Source organism: Aquila chrysaetos, chromosome 8 (genome assembly GCF_900496995.4).
Source record: "Aquila chrysaetos chrysaetos chromosome 8, bAquChr1.4, whole genome shotgun sequence".
Classification (NCBI taxonomy): domain Eukaryota; kingdom Metazoa; phylum Chordata; class Aves; order Accipitriformes; family Accipitridae; genus Aquila; species Aquila chrysaetos.
In genome coordinates, this window is record NC_044011.1 from 16,052,157 (window position 1) to 16,073,243 (window position 21,087).

A 21,087-nucleotide genomic window follows, 5' to 3' on the forward strand; every position below is an offset into this window, starting at 1 on the left:
TGTGTCTGCCTGAGACCGACACCGCTCTGCCCAGACGTGGAAAGATACACGTTTCCCCATCAAAGTAACAGGGCAGTTTGTCACCACGCACAGTATCCCATGTACCAAAGCTTCTGTCAGACTATTTTAAATATCCCCTAGTGACAAGTAGGTCATTTCTTGAGCACAAGAAGAGAGTACAGGAGCTTTCCTCTTGACAGTAGGTACTCTCTCCCAGCAATAAGAAACAGCCCATGATAATGCCAGAAGAATGATGCCTGAGCCTTTCCAAAATGTGAGGTGATGAAGTAGGGTTAGATGCCAGGAATGGCACCTTTGCCCTCTGTTGCCAGTTGAACATACTGACAAGCCCAAATTCACAGGGGCTGTCTGGAAGCCCGGTGAAGCCCAGCAGTTTTTTTTAAGCAGACAAAAGATAAATGTCCAAATCATAATGCTCAACTCATTTCTATCCTTATAAAACTTCAGAACAGGTTATATTTTGTACTACCACAGGAGAGTGTAAATCAAAAGCCAGAGGAAAACAAGAGGCGGTCCAAGCCAGCAAGGTATGGTTTCATAGCTAGCATAAATGGGTGCATGTATGGTGCTCCAGCTCCAGCCACTGCCTCTCTCATGCCTGCACCAGCATCCCTGCAGCAAACATCTCAGGAAGGATCCTAAGGAAACATATAATTGTTTTTTTTGTAGAGTTTAGCTTTCAGGCCCAGAAACAAAACATTTGGCCATGCATGAGGCACGGAAAGCAAGAGTACAGGCTGAGATCACAGTAAACCCTGCATGAAAACTGTTTCCTCAGGTTGTCTTTACAATCATCTGTTGCAGGGGGGAAAAACAGAAATCATCACTTGGTGAAAGTGAAGCTGTAGCTTTGTGGGCAGCTGAGTCAAGCTAATGCTCTGTTCCTAAAAGGAAGAGGACCCCCTTTTCCCTCCTGCTTACACAGCTCTTCTTCCTTCTGCTTCTGCCTACACAATCCCGCTGCCTCCCTTGTGAGGGCTCTGGCAGGGACTGAACCTCTTCGTAAGCCAATTTTATTCACCATCACAGTAGACGACTATCCAGCTTGCCGTGTCTGTTCCTTGCTGCCTGACTCGGTTGAGCAGACAGAGGTGCCAAATGATGAGCAGACTAGCCTGAAGAAACAGTGGGAGCATATAGGAGATTAGGGGAACAGGGACATTTTTCCATCAGGGCAGCCGAGCCCTTAGACAAGCTCATTTCTTAGGAAACACACCTTCACTGTGCTGCTATCTGGCTGGCCAGTCCAGCTAAACTGAAACTCTTTTGGCAAAGATCCCAGTCCTCTTTTATTTGAAACAGCCTGCTCTGTGAGCTAAAAAAAAGATCCAGCAATGTCCCACGCCTGTCAGAAGAGACCATCCTTCCTTAAGGGTGGCTACAGCAACCGATTAAAGAGAATTAGCCAATTGAACAGCAGTTTCAAAAATTACATTGCCAACTAGTGGAAGGCATTCCTCAGCCAAACCAGTCATTGACTCTTCCTGGTTCCAGATTATTCAACTTAACAGTAATATTAGTCCCAAGGGGAAATTGCTTGTTTAAAGAACCAGCAAACCCTTATTTTATTATATAGCAGTAAGCTGAAAAATCCGCAGTGAAAAGTAAAAAAAAGGCTGAGCAAAATATTCTCTCATTTCAGTGTTTAATTGACAAGTGCAAACATAAGGCTCTCATTCTGCAAGATGTGTGCATCATTCCATTAAAATCAAGTCACGTGTGTGGGCAACAAGCAGTAAAAAGGCAGTGCTGAGTGCAAACATTGTGCTTTGAGTTTGAAACCAGTGGAAAAAAAAAAAAAATAGACTTAGCAGATAAAATACCAAACTGGGATTCCATATACCTCCATGGTGCTGCAGACCCTGTCCCTGCCTAACAGATACCCTTACAAATATTTCTTTATGCATGGCTTTCCCTGTCTACACAGAGGGTAATGGAACAGACACCCCCATTCCTCCTTTTTGGCCAGTCCTCAGCACTGAAAGCTTTGCACAAGAGCTCTGCTATTAGTATGCACATATGGCATTTCACCAGGTGAGTTATTTTGCTAAACCTTCATAGACTTACCTGAATTTTTGCTAGACTAGTGCTAGTTTCTCTTCTCATGAGAGTGGGAGACATGTTTTCATATCCTCTTTTCTTCATTTTTAGGTGGGAGAAGGTAAAACTGCCATAAGCATCTTCAAGAATCAGAATAATTTGGGTAGGTCCTAAGGCATCTAGGACACAGGGAGTGTTAGAATTCACATGGTTCCTATGCTATGGTGTGATGATGTAAACTATTTGCCCTGTAGAAATGCCATACACTTACATCCTCAAAATGGACCTCATGTGGGTCAGATGGGGTACAAAAGCCTCAGGCACTGTGGCTGCTACAATGGTTTCCCAAAGAAATGGATTTTCTGTGTTAAAGGCTGAGTCATCTAAAGTCAATCATTTCAAGGTAATACATCAAGGGTGATGAGCTATCAATGAATTACATGCCTATTTCATTTTTAACTTTCTGCCAGCTTATAAACCACTCCCTTTGGATTTTTACCAGGAGGAAATAAATCAGAAAAATATTCATTATTCCAGAGCAGACAGGTCTTGGAACTTTTCCCATAGCAAATTTCAAGGAATGTAATACTCTCCTCAACACCTGACAAACTTTTTTCAGTGTTGAAATGCCTAGCTTTTGGCAAGCTTAGCTCCCATTACCCTTACGCACAGAGACAAGAATTTCGGCCTGATCTTAGCTCAGAGCTTTTCTGTTCTGTTTCTCCTTTTCCTTTTTTCACCTCAATTTTTGTTTTAGTTAATAATAAAGACAGTTTTCAAAAATGCAAGAATGTGGCAGCAGACCAAAATGGGATAAATCTTCAAGCCATCAAGGAAATTCTGACTGACGTTTTAAATGTCTGCTGCTTCAAAATGCCCCACATAAAACAGGAAATATGTCTCTGGCTCTACTACTACAAGAAAACCACTTTGGCTTCCTGTTAACAGAAAGACACATCTCATAAATGAAGTAAGCCCAGGCCCACATTGCAATTGGTCACTTCTGCATCACCAAAAAAGCAAAACAACAAAAAAGTCCAAACCCCAAACTTCAACCACATTATATGAAGTTCCTCATATAGAAGTATGCTTACATGGACTCCCTTGCTACTTTAAGAGTTAAAAAATACAAGTTTTTATATTAAATCTGTAATAGACATGTAAGCTTACAGGCTCACACAACAGATGCAGCATGGCCATAATTTTTCCTAGTTAGAAGTAATTTAAAATTCTGAAATTCTACATAGTTTTAAATCAAATGCCACCTCTTTTCTTCCCCTTCCTCCTTGGCTGTCCCAAAGCAGCCTTTTCTCTCAATATGAAGGTTTCCTCCAAAAAGAAAAGTATTGGGGGGGGAGGAGGGGGAGGTTGTAGCACATTATTTATTCCTGTTTATTCCTGTTGCAGGTGAAACCCAGTTTTGAGTAAATCATCAGAACTAGATGCAGAAACAATTCACAGTCTCCACATGAAACCTCTCTCATCTTAGGAAAGGAAATGTGATCCCACCTCATTCTAGTAGCTCGTGACATCTACACCACCAAAGCAGAGAGATTTGGTTTCCAGAAAAGCCACCAGAGACAGACTACAGAAACAGCTGAAATTAGATATTGTCATCAGTTACTCCAAAATCTGCATAACTGGACTTACTGCACCAATACCAAAAGGCTTACTGATGAAGGAATAATTGTCCATGCACACACAGTTTCTCCTGAAAAAGTACATAAAACAAGTCCCATGAGGCAGATGGTTAAAGACTTTTGGAGATTCACTAGGGATGTGCAGTTTCCCTACGCTATGAGTCAATAGTGCAGGCCTTCCAAATTCAGACCAACAGATACCATTTACCCCAAGTATCACTGAGCAGAGAGCTGTCCAGGTTTCTCCTGCCGAGGTGGCTCCCCACTGCATCCACCAGTTGTAGCTGTCAGCTTGTGCACACTTCTTCCTCCAACTGTGGCTTCCACATTGCTGCACAGCCCATGTGATGAACTCAGCACCAGGTGAAAACTGTCACATTAATTAGCAATGCTGGAAAATGAAACCTGGTTTACTCCAATTTTTCACTTCACATTTCCCACACTTTCCATTTGTTTCGGGTCTAAATAGGAGCTGAAGAGAATGGAGATAGACTCCCAGCACTGCACTTGCATAAAACCCATACATTTGTTTTCTTGAACACACAGAAATTTGTTAAAATAATAATTGCATTAAAATAACCTCATTCAAGAATTTTCTGTTCTTTTCTAAGAGGGTGACACAGCCCATCCTCAGCAGGTTTCCAAAACCTCAATAGTTCAACAATAAGTATCTACTGACCATCTGAAAGAGTAGTTTAAAAGCTATTTTAGGCTACATAATCTGTCAAAACCAATAGTAGAGTTTAGGCAGTCCGAAGACAGTTCTCTTTCTCTATATTTGGGGAACCTGTTTTGTATATGCTTATACAAGCACAGTGTGAAAAGAGCCAACGCAGCATGTGCAGGCCACATAGTGCTTTCCTTTGTGTAGTGCAAATCTACTTCAGCAAACGGAGTTGACTAGGACTTTGCTCAAAATTGCAAGGCACTAACTCATCTGGCCCAGTTCAACAGGCCACTTAAGCGTGTGCTTGTTTTTAAGATCTAAGTGAAGATGCTTTTGAAGAAAAATGGTGTTTACATGCTGTGTTTCATGAGAAACTCTTACTTGCAAGAGAAAATATGCATGCAATTTAACCTCCATTTTTTTATCAATTATTTAGTGCCAGGTAGTTAAAATTGAGATGGACCAAGCAAATTAATCCCTCCACTCCTAATTTTCAGTGTGCTCTCAGCGGTTAATTGACATCATGTCAAATTCAGGGCCTATCCCTCTCCCATGTACACATCTGCTTTGAGGAATTTCAGTTAGGAGCAGGACACTCACAGGTGTCGCCTGTTCAAGGGTCTTCTGGGAATGGTGAAAAGTGAAAAAAAAAAAACCAAAAAAACAAAAAAACCCAAAAAAACCCAAACTTTAAATGGGCTCCATTTTTAAGACACAATTACTCTAAACCAAGTTGCACCAGCTATTGATCTTTCTTAATTTCTAGCAACTTCTACTTAGAATTAGTACTGCTCATATGATGATTTTCCTGTTTTATAGCTTACCGTCTGCTCCTCAGTTCTCACACTCAACACAGCCTTAACTGCCATTTTTGGATACATTGGGACATAATTTCATGTCTCTATTTTAAAAGGAAAGCTGCTGAGTGCTAAAAATGCAAAATCAACAGTCAGACTTATCACTACATAGGTGGAAAAGATTTCACATGTTCTTACTAACACTATTAACTTTTGTTTTCTCAGTCAAGCTATGATAAAACATATCATGTATAAAGACAGGTGAATATGGCTGCATCTGTATAGTGTATTTTGCTTTAAAAGATAAAACTGTGTTGAAAACTAATGACAAAGAATATCTTTACAAAATAGCCAACAGAAGTGTAGATTGCCACAGTTCCTGTAGTGGCATTAATTTGAGAACAATGGGCTAGTTCTTGCTTTTCAAAATTCAGCACTCTGCAAAGTTCCTTATATTTATACACATGCAGAAGATGGGAAGGCAAAAACTCCAAACCTTGTACTGAGCATAATGAAGCCAAAAAGTCACGATCCTGCAGCAAAACCTCTTAACATACTTATTTTTGTTTGCCCAAAGGGAAGTCCTGAAACTTCCCAGAAAACTTATTTTCCTGCCCTAAGTTGTATAGATTTTCTTCATCTAAAACTCAAAGCTAGAAAGACAGAATAAAAAGTTATAGCAGATGTCCCAGGGTAGTCTCTGTTGTAGAGCCATCACTGTGATTCATAATGGAACAAATAACAAAGAGGCATTTCAAGTCAACCTGTAAGCACTCTCAGCTAGGTGGGTCTGGTCCATGTGTGCCTGTCTACATTAGGAAATTCAGCATATATAAATATATAAATAAAACATATACACAGTACATAGTCACATTCATATAAGCCATAAAATGACATATATTTACAAAAATATTTGCAGCTATGTTTTACACTTTCTGGTCCACATCAGGAATTTAATTATTTAGCTTCTGCCTTGTGAACTTGATCATCTTCCTACGTAGGAATCTGGGATGAACTTGTACCTTATATATTTACAATCGTCAAAAATAAGAAGAAAATAATCTTCCAAGGAATTCTGCCAAGTCCATAAGAAAAGTTGAAACTTGTTGAAGCATTAGCTGCCTCACAGAAGAGTAAATTACATGCTAGCAAACACTGAGACCTTTGCTTCTTCATGTAGAAAGACAGTACCTTGGTCTGGCCCATAAATAAATTTGAAACTCATAAAACGTCAGGCAGAGCACAAACAGGGTGCCTGACAGCTGTCTGTAGTATAAACTCATGCATAATTACTATTCTAATTGACTCAGTTGAAACTGGTAGAGTGATGGAAGTGAATGAATGTAGAGACGAAAATGCATACATCAGGTTACCTTACAGGGTAAAAAGGTAAAGAGTAGACTACATCCTGTTGGCATTGTTTTAGCTTCCTTTAACAGTAAGTTACATGGTTAAAACAACCCCAAGGATCCCACATTTATACAGTACATATACAGTTCTGTGACTTCCAGGAGTTGGACATATTTAATTTACTTCTCCAAAGATGGAAAAACATTTCTTTGCTGCTTCATAAAATACTCTTCTTAGGTATGCAGCCCAGGTTCAGGCATGCTTTTTTAATTTGAGGGGTTTGCCTTTTTGACATGAGTTTTGCAAGAGGAATTAAAGCTTTGGAGAAGGGGTTGTTTTCCTTTCGCAGAACACTTGGAAAAAACAAACCTCAAAATGCAGCAGTTTAAAGTGCCTGTACGTGAAGACCCATGGAGAAAAATCTTGCTATGAACCATTGAACCATGGCCTCAGATAGCACTTTCAGCAATAGGCTGTGGAGTCATCTCTTGCTCCTCGCTATTCTCTGTGGACATGTCCTGGACCTCCTGCTGCTGATAAATATCTTGGACCAGCATGATGTTTGTGTTCCTCCATTCTCTGTACTTCATTGCCGTCAACTTTGGGTCATCTAGCAACTGGTTAATCGTGGCCAGGTCATGTTCCTTACACTAGGAAGAGAACAAGTGGTTATTTCCCATAGAAACTGTCAAGCTCATTGTCCGTAACAAAAACACTGTCTATGTCACAAGGAGATGGCGAATTATCCATCCTTCTGCCAACTTGTTCCTATTTTTAGAATGTAGATCATCAAAGTTAAGTCCACAGCAGAAATTCATCCCAGTTGAAGGCAAAATTATGATTTCATGTAGATTTTTTATTTTATAGGATTCATAGCAAAACTTCATGAGAGAAGATTCATGCGAAAATTAGACATTGTTATGCTGTCTCACAAGTTAGTACTTGCATTAAACTAGACACAACAGCATTTATTTCTGCAATTCACACCAGTTCCAACTTTCATCAAAAAATACTTATTCTGTGGTCACGTTATAAATGTTTCTTCTCTGGGAGCTAGACAGAAAATAATTTTGGATATAATCTGTGCACTAGCAGTAGACTTGCTAGAGCACACATGGCTGCTAATACATCTACCGCCAGCTACTAGCTACTACTACTAAATCTGATCTCTACTTTTAGACAAGAGCAGCTCAGACCGTATATTGCAGGCACCCTGGTTCAAAGGCAAGACGTGAACAGTCACTGATATAGGGACACTGAGGCCCTTTATGTCACAGAATCACATTATGGTTGAGGTTGGAAGGGACCTCTGGAGGTCATCCAGTCCAACCCCCTTTCACAAGCAGAGCCACCTAGAGCAGGCTGCCTAGGACCATGTCCAGATGGGTTTTGAATACCTCCAAGGATGGAGACTCCACAGCCTCTCTGGGCAACTCGTGCCAGTGTTTGGTCACCCCAACATTAAAAAAGTGTTTCTTGATGTTCAGAGGGAACCTCCTGTGTTTCAGTTTGTGCCCATTGCCTCTGGTCGTGACACCAGGCACCACTGAAAGGAGCATGGCTCTGTCTTCTTTACACCCTCCCTTCAGGTATTTATACTCACCGATGCCCTCACACTTTCTGACACAACAAACCATTTTGCTTTTCCAGCCCTTATTGCCTATCCATGCAGTGGACCACAAGATAGAGAAGCCCTAGTTAGCAGCTACAATTTCTTAATGGAGGCACTAACAAACCTTTACTGCTTTTACCTGTCTCCATCCCCCTTCGGTCTGTGTGTGAAAGCAGTGGAATAGTTCTAACTATCCTCTCCTGCTGCCACCAGTTTCATCAAGCCCAAGGACACTCCATGCCAGTGGCTGCCTTGAAAATACCTTGAAAATACTCCCGCACACTCATGACACTTCCTGATAGTAGCAATCAGCTGCTGGGATATCCATATCCCACTACTACTCTAATGAACTATCACCTACTCTAATTCCTGTGATGCCTGAGCCGCTTTTTAAACACAAAAGCTTGTTCAAGTGTTGGTTTACACAAGTCCTGCCCTCAAGACCTAGTGCCAGCCCTTGTAAGAAGGCTTCTGGCATTGATGCAGAGGTGTGTGCAGTTAACCTAAGAGAAGAAGAGGAGATAGGGAGGTAGAAGGGAGAGAAGAGTATTTCCAGCAGACAAATTTGGTGGCAAAAAGCCATGCCATGGAATTTTTCCTGTACCATTAAATCTATTTCCCGCATTCATTAAGCCTGTGATGCGTTTGCACACAGCTTCCCTCTCTTCCAAGCTATCCAAAGCATGATTCAAATTGCACTGAATCTTGCATAAATCACTTCTCAAACTAATAGGGTTTTAATTAAAGCAGAGTAAATATGAATCAGATGCAAAACTCTCCTGATTTTTAAATTTCCAATAGATCATTTCCAATAACCTCACATCTCATGTTATACGTTAAGAAAATTGACTTTAAAACCACATAATCCCACTGATGCAAAGAATATGCCACTTTCCTACTGCAGGCATTTGCCTTTCAGACAGGCTAACTTAAACACTGCTGTGTATAGAACTCTGTTTGTGTCTGTGAGAAAATGTCTGTGCTATATTTGTCTTGTCAATACTCCAATTTCTTAGTTTGAAGAAAGCAAAAAAAGATCAACACGTTTTATACATTATGAACACTCCAAAAATGATTTTTCCATATTAAATACAAGTGTTAGACAAGCCTAAGGTTTTAAACACCGCTCGTCACAACTTATACAATACTCTCGTGCTAAATCAATGCAAAGCTGTCCTCCTTGCTCATGTCTGGCAGTAAGGCTCCCATTCAGCTCCATACTAATGAAATTGATTGTCCCACAAGATAGAACTCCATTTTGTCCTAACTGGTTCTTAGATTTACTAGGGAGGCTTCTACCAGGGAAAACTTTGCAGTATGTTTCTATATTTAGCTTCCTGTCCCGTAAAATAGACATACTTTTTAAACAAACTTTCTGCTTTATGTTGGGCTTACTTTATTGCTGATGCAGGTGAATACTGCTATAGTCAGTACCATGTCACTGAAGACTCTGATACTGAGGAGATACTGCACCAGGTCTCATATGGAGCCAGTCAGAATGCCTATATTCCCACTTGCCTTTTCAACTGTATCTTCAGGAATTTTAACACAGGCCAGGGTGCCAAAGCCAAGCCTCCCATTGCAACTAATAGTCAAATCAATGATTGTGCTGATAGAATTTTTTACAGGCATTTCTCCAGCTTACAGTGCCTGAAGCCAAATATACACACTTGAAACAAGATACTCAATTCCTGCTTCTAATGCATATAAAAAGAAACAAGTGAAGCCCCAGGTTTGCACTTATTCTTTCTTCTCCTTACAATTTAAATTGTATGGTTAAGCTTTCTGTTTCCCTTGGTACCATTCAGAAGCAGGCTTTGAAATCCTGTGACACTTGATGCTGGCGAGTAAACAACCTCATAAATCCCCATATTCCAGACAGATTTACTGGCCCTTTCATGGAACGTCCCCTGAACCCCTCCACCCCTCCAGTTCATGGTACATTTCCAACATAAAAGCAGGATGCTTTTGTTATTAAAAATATTTTAGTTACAGGAGGTCTTTACAATAGCTTTGGCACATCCTGTACATTCTCCAATAATCACATAAGGAAAACTTTTTTTGGCTCAGGGTCATTTTCATGTCCTTTATCATCAACATACTTTGTCTGCTCTTCCTTTTTTAAGGCTCCCCTGTTTAGTGCATTCAGCTGAGCTTGCAAGTTTTCCAGCTAACGAAGAGAAGCTTTCTTTATTAAATTTTCCAAATGGGCTGGAACTTCTGCAAGAAGAGTCCCTTCTGAACTATTGCCTTTGCTTCCAGTTCAAATTGAACAACAAAACACAGATCAGTATTCAGAATGAAGTAAAAAAACAATTTCAAAAACTTAACCAAATTCTCTGGGGCTTTAAGTTAATATGTAATTAGAGTTTGGCTGAAGTCTAGGCTTCCTTCTTTTTTCAGCCAAACTGTTTCTTTCTCTCGGGCTTTTCCTTGGCTAGCTCTGCGACCTCACCTTTAACGTGCTGTTCAGCATTCGAATTTTGTGGAGTTTCTCATTAATGGAGGGGTTTTTGCTGCGTTTGATAAATGACTTCCTAAGCTCCTTCTTTGTTGACAGCCGACGATCACCAATGGGAGACAGGCTTGCTTGTTCCAATGACTTGTAAAGTCGCTCCATCTCATCATCATCACATTTTTCCTGATCTGCAAAGAAAAGAATAAATTGGGTATGAGAATGTGCAAGTGGAAGCAGATAGCAGAAATGTTAAGTTCAGCTATCAGGAAGGCTCTTAGCCAAATTAAAAAGTAATGGTATTAGCGTTAAAATCAAGGGCAATTTTTAGGGTAATTTATAGGGTAATAACACATATGAGAAAGACATACTACCAAACTCAAATGTTTTTAAGAATCAGGTCGTGATCCAAACAGATACGAGCATGTATTTCCACTGATTGAGTGGTGCTTTAATGCTCTGAATATATCACAGACTTTGAAAGTGTCAGTAATGCTACATTTGAATGAAAACAACTTTGATAGCATCTACACCCATTCACCCTTCCCTACATGCTGCACACAGTGAATTACATTTCTACCTGGCAACTCACAGGTCAAATTGTATTTGGCATACTGATTCATTGCCAGGTTTTGGTAATTATTGAAACCAGAGTTTAAAAAAACTGAGCAATAAAATGAAACATAGGAACATTTCAGGGGCCCCAAGAGAAGATCCCTAGAAAACAGATTAAAGCAGGAGCCCTTCAGGCACCTGATGCCTAACCCCTAAGTTTCATAGATTGCAGCACAGAATTTACTTGTGATGCCTCTCAACAAACCCTTGATTATCTCCACCTTAATTATTCTGATGGCTCCCAAGCTGCAGCACCATTTTCCATGATAGAAAGGAAAAGCTAGTAAACAGCTGAGAATGAAATAGCATAAAATAAGACAAAAATTGAAGCAAAAGCATTTTTCAGAATAAAACAACTTAAAAATGAGCAGTCAGAAACTAAAAATGTACCAGGCATATATAGGGGCATTTTGGCAGAAGGCCATTTTCAGCAACAGACTGCACAACTTGCTGCTTGTCCCTCAGTCCACACTGCAAGCTTTTCTACTTCAGTGGTTGCTAAAGGAAAATCTTAAGTTATTGGTGTTTTCAGGGTGCTAATAAGTCCCTCAAGATCCACTGGGATAACATTTGTTTTTATTTCACTGGGGATAGTGGTGGTGGTTTCTCTCAGCTGCAGTTCTCCATGTGCCAGTCAAACTGGCTGGACACTTCTTCAAATGAAAAGTTAAACATTGACTTTTCTAAATCATCTTCAGCCAGCAAACATTTTCTGAACAAAAGGAATAAGTCCTTTTGCTCACTCATGCCGCAAAAAGACTTCTCCAACATGTCAGCACGTTTAGGAGGCTACTCCTTATCTTTTCCATGTTTTAACAACTACAGCATCCTCCTACACCCTTGTTCTTTCTAAATATTTAGGTTACAACAAAGGTTTGTGATATGCTACAAATATTTGCCTTCACTGTGTTGCTGGCCTTTTTTTCACTACTTTGTGATTATAAAAAGCCTGTTGTAACTTGACAAGAACTAAATATAGCTTCCAACATTGGTACAGTGTTGGGGGAGGAAAAGCAGAACTGTTGTATATTTACCAAGCTGCAGGAAATAGGAAAAAAATGCAAGTGTAAGGCGAAATACACGGCAGTAGTATGCCATGAGGCTCGTAATTATAACTAGCTTCCTGCCTACTTTCTTGGGATGAAGCAGCTGTTTGTTTCATTAGCCAGCTCCTGCACAGAACTGGCTCAGCTCTACTGTAGTCATCACCCATCAGGATCGTACACAGTATCACTTTGAGAGATAAATTGACCTTTATCAGATATCCAGGAAAGAGTATATAAGAAGCAAAAAAAATTTGCATTGATCCTGTCCAGCAACTTTAAAAAATAGTCAAGCCACGGGCAACATAAGGTCCCTGCTCCAGATATTTTTTGATGCTAACTCATGATGCTCCTCAGTGTCCTAAAAGGGTTAAAAAGCAGCTAGCATGAGAAAATACCTTCACTGAACATTCCTCTTCCATGCTTCTGTGCACTTGTGGGTGAAGGTAAGGACAGTAATACTCAGCACAGAAAACGATGGAAGCAAAGTCAGAAAAGCCCAGCAAAAGGCTCCCAGAAGATGCACTTGACCAGCAGCGTGCACTCAGCTCCCGCATTCTTTCAAGACTGGAACCATAAACTCCTCTCTCATTTCTTATTCTTCCACCACTCCCATGCCCAAAAGATTGATCAGGGTCAGGTAATTCCAGGGGGAAGGGAATGTGCCAGATTCTTCAGGTCGGGTGGATAAAGGGAGTGACAGCAAAGCAGCTAAACGGGATTTCAGGAAACAGTTGGAAAACAAGGGTGAGTGAAAACTACAGGCTGTGTAGAGCCGGATATGAGTTATACAGTACTTTTGCCTCTATCTTTGTTTACATTGATGAGCAGTGAACTTCTCCCACAACAGTTAAAAAATAACAAAACAGTATCTTAATATTGTGCTTTTGTATAGAAGCAGATACTGTTGCTATTGACAAAGAGTATGCCTGCCAATAAACCTCTATAAATTGAGGCCAGACTGTCTGATACCTATCTGGACTTTCACCTTCAATGTCCTGAGTTCCCCTGAGCCAAGCTCAGAAAGCAAAAGCCCACATTTTGCGTGCAGGCTTGAAGCTGCCACTGAACACACTAGATTGATGCTGTACATCTGAAAGGGGTAGAGGTAATGGAGGAAGAGGAGAGGTATTATGTCTAGCAATAAATTAACAAGCCCAGTAAGATGATTTGAGATAAGAAAATATATCTCTCCTCACTCACACAATGGTGCATTACAGTATTTCACAAACCTTTTAGTGCCACAAAAGTAAACAAAGCAAGCACTACGCTTCCCCCACAAAACACCTGAGAGAAAATTAAGGTTGAATGATAGAGAGAAAGCAAAGTGACTCAAGGCTTAACCACAGACTGGACTTTTTCTCCAGATTCAAACATTCACAGCGCATTTTCCCAGAACTTGGTATTGCTTAATTCCCTTGCACCTGGAGTCAGATCACTGACCTGCAGATGAGCAAGTCTCTAACAGAAGCACAGGCATTTACCAGTTCTGTATTCTTAAGCTTCAGTGATTTGGATTCCTCCTATAAAACCTCAGCTGTCTAGACTATACTACTGAATTGTTACAAAATATTTGCTTTCCATCACAAAGTAAAAATTTATGCAAAACCACATAGTATGCAAGCAGAGGCCCGGGTGTAAAAATGAACAGATTGTCTGTGTCAGCCTCCTAAAGATAAATATACCACCCCTACTCTGAGCTTTGTTAACCTCTGAAGGTTTATAATCATGGATATATTCCGCTGGCAAAAATTCTTAATAACATGGACAGGTTGGGCCCCACTAGCACTGCTCTGGAGTGAGTCTTTCCAGCTGGGTCACACAGCTAACATCAGGCACATTCCAAGTCACTTCAAAATATAATATTGCAAGTTATCTCTTCCACCAGTACTCTTGAAGCTAAGCACTTTCTGTTTCAGGCATGCAAACTGAAATGCTACTACAGCACTTCTTTATCTCATCCTATTTTAAAGATAAAATACACTTATTTTTCTCTCAGGACCTACTGAGGGATTAGTAGTAAGGAACAAACAGCAACAGTGGAAGGATATTACATATTGTGTGCATTTATGAGCGCATACATGCACACAGCAGAACATGTGCATTGTGCACTTTTCCCTTCCCTTGGCAGTATAAACGATAAGGCCTTCTGTTGAGTCATGCCACTGGAAGGATCAGTCTTCCTGGGATCCTGCACCATGCCCTTCACTCACAAGCCTTACAGCCTGCTAAAGCTTTATAGTGCTCCTGGAAAAATTCTGTAGTATTGCATAGCTCTTTTAACTTTGTCAGACTCTGCAGTGGGGAAAGTGGAAGAGAGCCAGCAGTGACCTGAGAAAAAGGGAACTTCTGCCCTGAGATATTTTAACATTCAAGAGAAAGAGACCTTCTAAGTCGGGGTGAGGAAAATAAAGTAATATTTCAGGCAAGTCAGAGCTTCTGATAAATTCTGTTTCACGAGAAGTAAAACACAATTTTGTGGCTTGATGCCACTTATCTGGAATTTCCCTCTAAACAGAGATATCACAGACCAGAGCAAGCTGCCAGAGGTTCAACACGCCAGCTCTTCACCTCTTCAATTTTCAGCTTCCACCTTCCTGTTGGCCAACTTGCCACAGGTGGGAGACACTAAAGTATTGAGACCCCCCACCTTGGAGCAGCAATACAGGAGCCTGCCTCAAATCTCAACTTTAATGCTCGTTAAGCCTGCAAAAGTGAAATTATCCAGAACTTTTCAAAAAGCAGCTGTGAAAAATCAAGCTGATTGTTTCCCTGAGGTAAAGATATAGAAAATGGCAATGTTTGGCAGAAAGAGCATTTTGCATTGAAAACCACCTCCAACAGAACATACCTCACTAAATCTAAGCTGAAATGTAAATACTTGTTCTATTCTCTGAGATCTCACAGCTCTCCAACTGTGTATTAATCTCAGGAAAAAAAAAAAAATCTACATCTTCCTCCTGCCTTTCCTACTCTTACGAGCTTCTTGTAGCTGTGCCAGCACGTCTGATTCTGCCAAAACTATTGATGCCAATGGGACAACATATACAGCCAGGCTGGGGAGAACACAGGAAAAAAAAAATCATAAACCGCTTTTGTCCTTACCTACCTACCCACCCCCCCATCCATTCTCCATAGAGGTAGTAGACTTTTCAATGGGAATATGATGACACCTTGGGGAAATCCCATTTTCCACATAACTACAGAACAGAAAATACAGGAAATATTTGAATTAGGAGGGCATAGCTTAGGCAAACTCCTCACTGGCAAATGCAGAACTAAAGGTAGGAGAGAGTGGGAGAAAATAACAGGAAAATTACATTATCACCAGCGATTAGATGCTCTTGACTCTATAGTGGACTCAGCAGTAAGAGATGGCATTCTAACAAACTGTGACTGAACTGGAAACAATACAAATAAGTATCTCTTTTTCAGAGAGTGCGGAAAATCTTAACACCCTAGTTTTCTGTGATTTCTAAAGCCTTTTTGATGAGAAACAAAATAATAATTCAAACAGTTGTTTCTTTACACAGTTGTTCTCACCATAGGCATACTTCTTGGCTAGTCTCAGCCACGATCTAGCTATTTTCTGTAACTTTTGCAGAAGGAACAAAGGGGCCAGAGCACACCAGAGGATCTGTTCTGACTATTACTGGCACAGGCAGACTCCAGAGGGGAAGAGGATGTCAGTTCTGAGAAAAGAAGGAATCGAATGCATCCAGCTCCTACTTAACCAACTCCTTCCCACAAAACCAACCCTGATAAAATTCAAGTGGTATTTGAAAATCTTTCCAGGTTTTTCAAAATATCAGCATACACCAGATCTTCTACTGGCTACTGTGAGCTAAGGTAAAGTAAATAAACCAGAAGTGGTACCATAAGAATTCCTTGCCAAGACACGTTAACTTCACATGATCATAAAAGCCTCAGAAAATGTAAGGAAGAAGGATGTTATTGCTATAGTAGAAGATCCCGAAATAAATACAAAAACACATTCCTGTTCTCTCATAGTAATCTCTCAGTTTCTGTGGCTTCCTTTTATTATCATAGTTTTTGATGATGATGGTGGTGTGTCATGGTCAGATACTTTTTGTTCCAGTGGTTGCCAGAAGAAATACAAAGGATGGAGTTTGGCTGCAGAGCGTGTCTAGCCATCCCGGACAGGGCAAGGCCAGCTTCTGGATACAGAGCACGTAGCCAGATTGTTGTTTGTATTCTCAACCCTTTCTTGTTTACCTTTCAGTTTCTTTGTGTCTCAGGCAGCTTTGAATCCTTTGTCACTGTGCATGTAGCAAACTGCAACACAGAAGTATTGAATATTCCCACAAAGTAAATGGAAACATAATGCTGATCTCCTTTCAAAGAGAAAACTGTTAAACTCTCCCTTTTTGTACCTTTGTATTACTCTCTGGTATGTAACCTCTTCCCAGTAATCAGCGCTGAAAGTTAAGGCTGAGAATGGTCATAACACCACTAAGAGTGGCTGGAAAGGTCATTAAAAATACCATATGGTAGAGCTCCTTGCACCAGACACTTACAGTTGCTTAGCAGGTTTAATTACATAAATTTTCACTGAAAGAATAATCTGTGATCATTTAGTTGAATCTGTAGTTTCTCTTGCAGAGATTCATCCATTTATCTCTGAAAAACTTTTCTTTCATTGTTTAGCTCATCGCTGAGGTTTCTTCACTATTTTTGTATTTTCATGATAAGTTCCTCCCACAAAGTCACAGCTACTATTTTTTCCTTCTAGGTACCAACTTTTCTCACATTGGCCTCTATTTCTGACTTTTGCTAAGAAAAGTACCCTTCAGTTCTTCAAAATTTTCACCTCAGCTCAAGGCTGCTATCAGCTACAACCAAAAATTACTCACAGTTTTACAAAGCAGAATGTGCCATAAAGCAGAGTGTGCAACAGGTTTTTTTCTATCCTCACAAGGAGAAGAAGAAAGCATGGACACACATGAAGGCACTGGGGGGAGTGGGTTCAAAGACCACACAGTTGGTCTGATAACAACAGGGCCGGTTTTACACACATGGGACATGGACTTCCAGGACAGATGCCAATGCAAGATGGACCTGTCTCCTCCTGGACGCAGTATCATCACTCTGAAACATGAGGAGCTGTCAGAAATGCACTATTCAGAAGCATTGTAAAGCAAATAATATGGATTGTATTGAGGTATGCATTCTCGTTTCGCATCAGATAACAAGGGTGTTCTCACTCGTTATTGTAAATCATGAGGGTTTGCAGCTAGCTTTTACCCCACAATTTGAATTAATCTCACAGTATTTGTGCACATCCTTATCAACTAGTTGGAGGGGGAAATTCTTGGGGGATAAGCCACAGAATCAGAATTGCATCCTTTTTGGTAACTTCCATTTGGAACTGAATTGCTATTTTACGTTAATCCTTTTTTTCTACCTCATTCTCAAATTGAAGTAGCTTAACTAATCTCCTTGCAAATTATTTCATTTATTTTTTCAATGGCCATTGTGGGGGAGGGCCCCACATGCCAACACTCTCCATCCCCTCCCCATAATATGCAGACTGATAAAGGAAAGAAAAATGTGTGTATGGTGTACATCTTACTTGCTCAACAATGGGTTATGATGCAGACAGTAACTAGTGAGGTTATACAGTTTCCATAGTGACTGTTTCATTGAAATGATCTATTTCTGGAGTTCCATCAGAGATCATTGGTGTGGTTAGGATGGAAGTGTTCTGCAATCAGGGTTGGCCATCAGCTAAGCAGTGAGCAACGGAAGAATTAATTTCCCCGGGAATATTTTGGGGAAAATTAAACTGCCTTGCAAATAGCAGAAATATACCAAAATGTACCTTGATTTACATTTTAATCCCATTTTTATTGGCTAGTATTATTAGGCCTATTGAACTATGATTTAATGGATTATGAATGTGTCATGCTAATTCTATGACCATCCATAAAAGTACTTGTCACCCTTACAGTTATGATGGAAAGCATTAACCTATGCATTATTGCAGGATTGCTGACAATACCAGAGTAACATATTCTAAGCAAGAGTTTGGATTTCTGAAGAGCAACCACTGAATCTTGCTCAACAGGATCTATAAGACACCATGCCATATATGACCTATACTCCAACAATTCACATGGAAGTACCTAATAATGTTTCCCAAAGGCATTACTTAGTCAAATTTAACCCAGAAGGTAAAATTACAGAAAGCAATGCATTTACTACATCTTTGTGACATTCTCATTAGGGACGCCATTTCTGCCAGCCTCAGCCTTTTCATTACTTGCAGAGCCAGAGCTTATGGGAATTAGATTCCACAGTAACTCTCTCAAGACATCCACTCTTTTCCGCCACATAGAATTACTACATATGCTTGCTCTCGGTTTTAATTCTTACTAATCTTCATTGCTACAGAAGTCTCTAGCAGAGCAGCCTAGAAGATGGATAATGAAGTGGAGTGCAAAAGACGCTGAATTAATTTTCACTTTTGCTAAAATCTGGACTTCGCTCAATTTCCTTTTTTTTTTTTTTTTGTAAAATTAGAAAAACATCACAAACTAAAGGGGTGCTAACTGTTGATATTTGTAAAACAATTGGGAGACTGACAATGTAACTAATGTGCCTTATACTAGCATTTTTCCATCAGTGCCAAGTTCACCTACAGAGAAATACCCTAAGTTCCCAATGAGTCCAGTGCTGTTTCTTTCCATCTTTGCATTACCTTCAGCCTAAGCTTTTGGATGCACCTTTGTTTTGCATTGTACTGAGGCAACACTGATCTTTCAGCAACAAAGTACTCACTTCAAATCTTTATAAGGATTTGGAATCATGGGCAGAGCTGATGCACAAGAACATTGTTGCTTCCTTATGTATTAGCTCTTTAGGCAGAATGCTGAGTATCTTCTCATTTCAGTATATTCAGAGGCCAGAAATGCCTCACGCTTCTCAGCTGCTTTTGATGCAGGAAGAAGCAGCTTTGCTCAAAAGGCAAGACACATTGCCTCGCTATGGCAGGAGAGTTATTAACAGTAACAATGACCACATTCTGGAACTATGCCACCTTTTTAATTTAGCAGTACATTTCAGTAGGAGGATACCTATGCAGATTCACATTTGCTCAAACAAAATCCAGTCTTAATGGACTTTCTGATTCAGGATTGCAGTTTTCTCTTGATTACAATGAAGCTCAATGAAACAAATAGGGAATATGTACTGGAACTAAATGCAACTGCTTTTATTTTTAAAATTGGATTGACCTAACTCTACCCCATGTTAACTACTTCCTACATAAGCCATTTTGCTTAAGGTGCCAGTTCTGTGACACACTTTTTTAAAATTTGCATTCAATCCTAACTAATAAAAGACAGCTGCATTGAAATAAAGCAAGCTAATAAAAATATGTCTATATTAGGATTTTATACAGAGGCTATGATCTTAACATATAGGTAAAATTTGAGAAAAGCTGTAAAGATACTTACCAATTAGATACTAGGTTATCTATTTAATGTGCAATAAGCCAAACGTTTGTTATAAATGGTGTGCCACTGGAAAACTCTTCAGTGGAGAACATAAAGGAGGGAAGGGGAAAGGAAGTTGAGGAAAACCCCTGAAGTTCCACATTGTATGGCTCTGCAGACAAAAATCTCCTCTCATTAGCTCACCTTTGGCTAGTGATCTCTGTCCTGTTGCATCTGGCACAGCTAGACAATGTGTATCCGGACCTAAAAAAGAGTTTTGGGATCCACCACTGGGTCTGGAAAGCTGGCCCTCTTGGTTTTCTGCTGCATCTCCACAGTCTGCTTCTGGTGGCTCATCAGACTGAATCTGTACGCAGAAAGTTAAAGGCTGATCACCCTCTTCTGTGGCAGAGCTGTTAACTAGGTCAAGCCAGGACTGCCTCTCGGAATAAACCACTTTGGATGTCAAGGAAGAAGATGACTCTTGGGAGTTGAAAGTGCTTTCAGGAGAGGAGAGAGAACAAGATGCTTCACTTGACAGAGTCGAGGTGAAAGAAGATTTCTGCTGATCCTGCTTTGCAGAAAACAAATTGGGGGGGGGGGGGGGGGGAGAAAAAACATTTCCAATTTATTCCTGTTCCTAGGTTCTACATGTTATAGATATGCAGCTGAAACGCTAACTGACCAAAAATTGATGTAATCTGATTACTTATCCATCCAAACAAGCCTGAGGTATGGCAGCCAATCTCCTACAGAGCAGCAACTTCAGAAACTAAGCCACAAGGAAGCCAGAGCTAAAACATAAAAACCTGACAATGCCTAGAAATGAAAGACCAAGGAAAAATATTGTGTTGAATGTAGCCTTCCATGCTAGGTCTCACACTCATGTTCACTTTTTATTTTGTCTTCGCTTTATTGGTCTAACCAAGAGTGCAGAAGAGAAACTCTGAATTAGCCATTGAACATGAAGTTGTCTTGAAGCATTCAATAAATACACCAATGCCATAACCACGGATAGACAGAAATGGGCCCAAGCACTGATGTACCTTGACCTTAGCACACAAAAGCATTTTACCTGGTCCATTCAAGGGACTACTCATTCACCAAGGCAAGAAGGCTGATAGGTAATACGATGGCAAGTTAATGGTGGAATAAAAAAACAGTCATGGGGCAGAGGGCAGGAAAAGGGGAATGGTATAAGATTTGTGCTGCTCGTTCACCTGCTAAGATTCATCCTTCAGCCCATGAATCTAGAAAGGGACCCAAACTTCACTAGAAACACATCAGAAATCATTAAGACATCCTAGAGGCCCTCCATACTGTACTTGTCACCCTGCCTCGACAAGAGCGCATACAACCAGAGAGGTCTCAGAGACATCTAACAGTCATC

The 21,087-nt window shown here is 40.3% G+C and overlaps 1 protein-coding gene across 7 annotated transcripts in view; it reads right to left on the reverse strand.

Annotated features, from left to right (window-relative positions):
• Window positions 1-1,649: 1,649 nt before the first annotated feature.
• The window catches only part of IPCEF1 (interaction protein for cytohesin exchange factors 1), an 88,319-nt gene continuing 68,881 nt past the window's right edge, over window positions 1,650-21,087 (reverse strand). For 6 of the 7 annotated variants that reach the window (XM_030021954.2, XM_030021952.2, XM_030021951.1 and 3 more), the window contains 3 exons: window positions 19,902-20,271; window positions 10,583-10,773; window positions 1,650-7,165 (listed from right to left, as the gene is read on the reverse strand). In XM_030021954.2, coding sequence (XP_029877814.1) covers window positions 6,965-7,165; window positions 10,583-10,773; window positions 19,902-20,271 — 762 coding nt within the window. In that variant the 3' untranslated portion in view covers window positions 1,650-6,964. The remainder of the gene's footprint in view (window positions 7,166-10,582; window positions 10,774-19,901; window positions 20,272-21,087) is intronic. The other variant, XM_041125253.1, reaches the window with a different exon arrangement.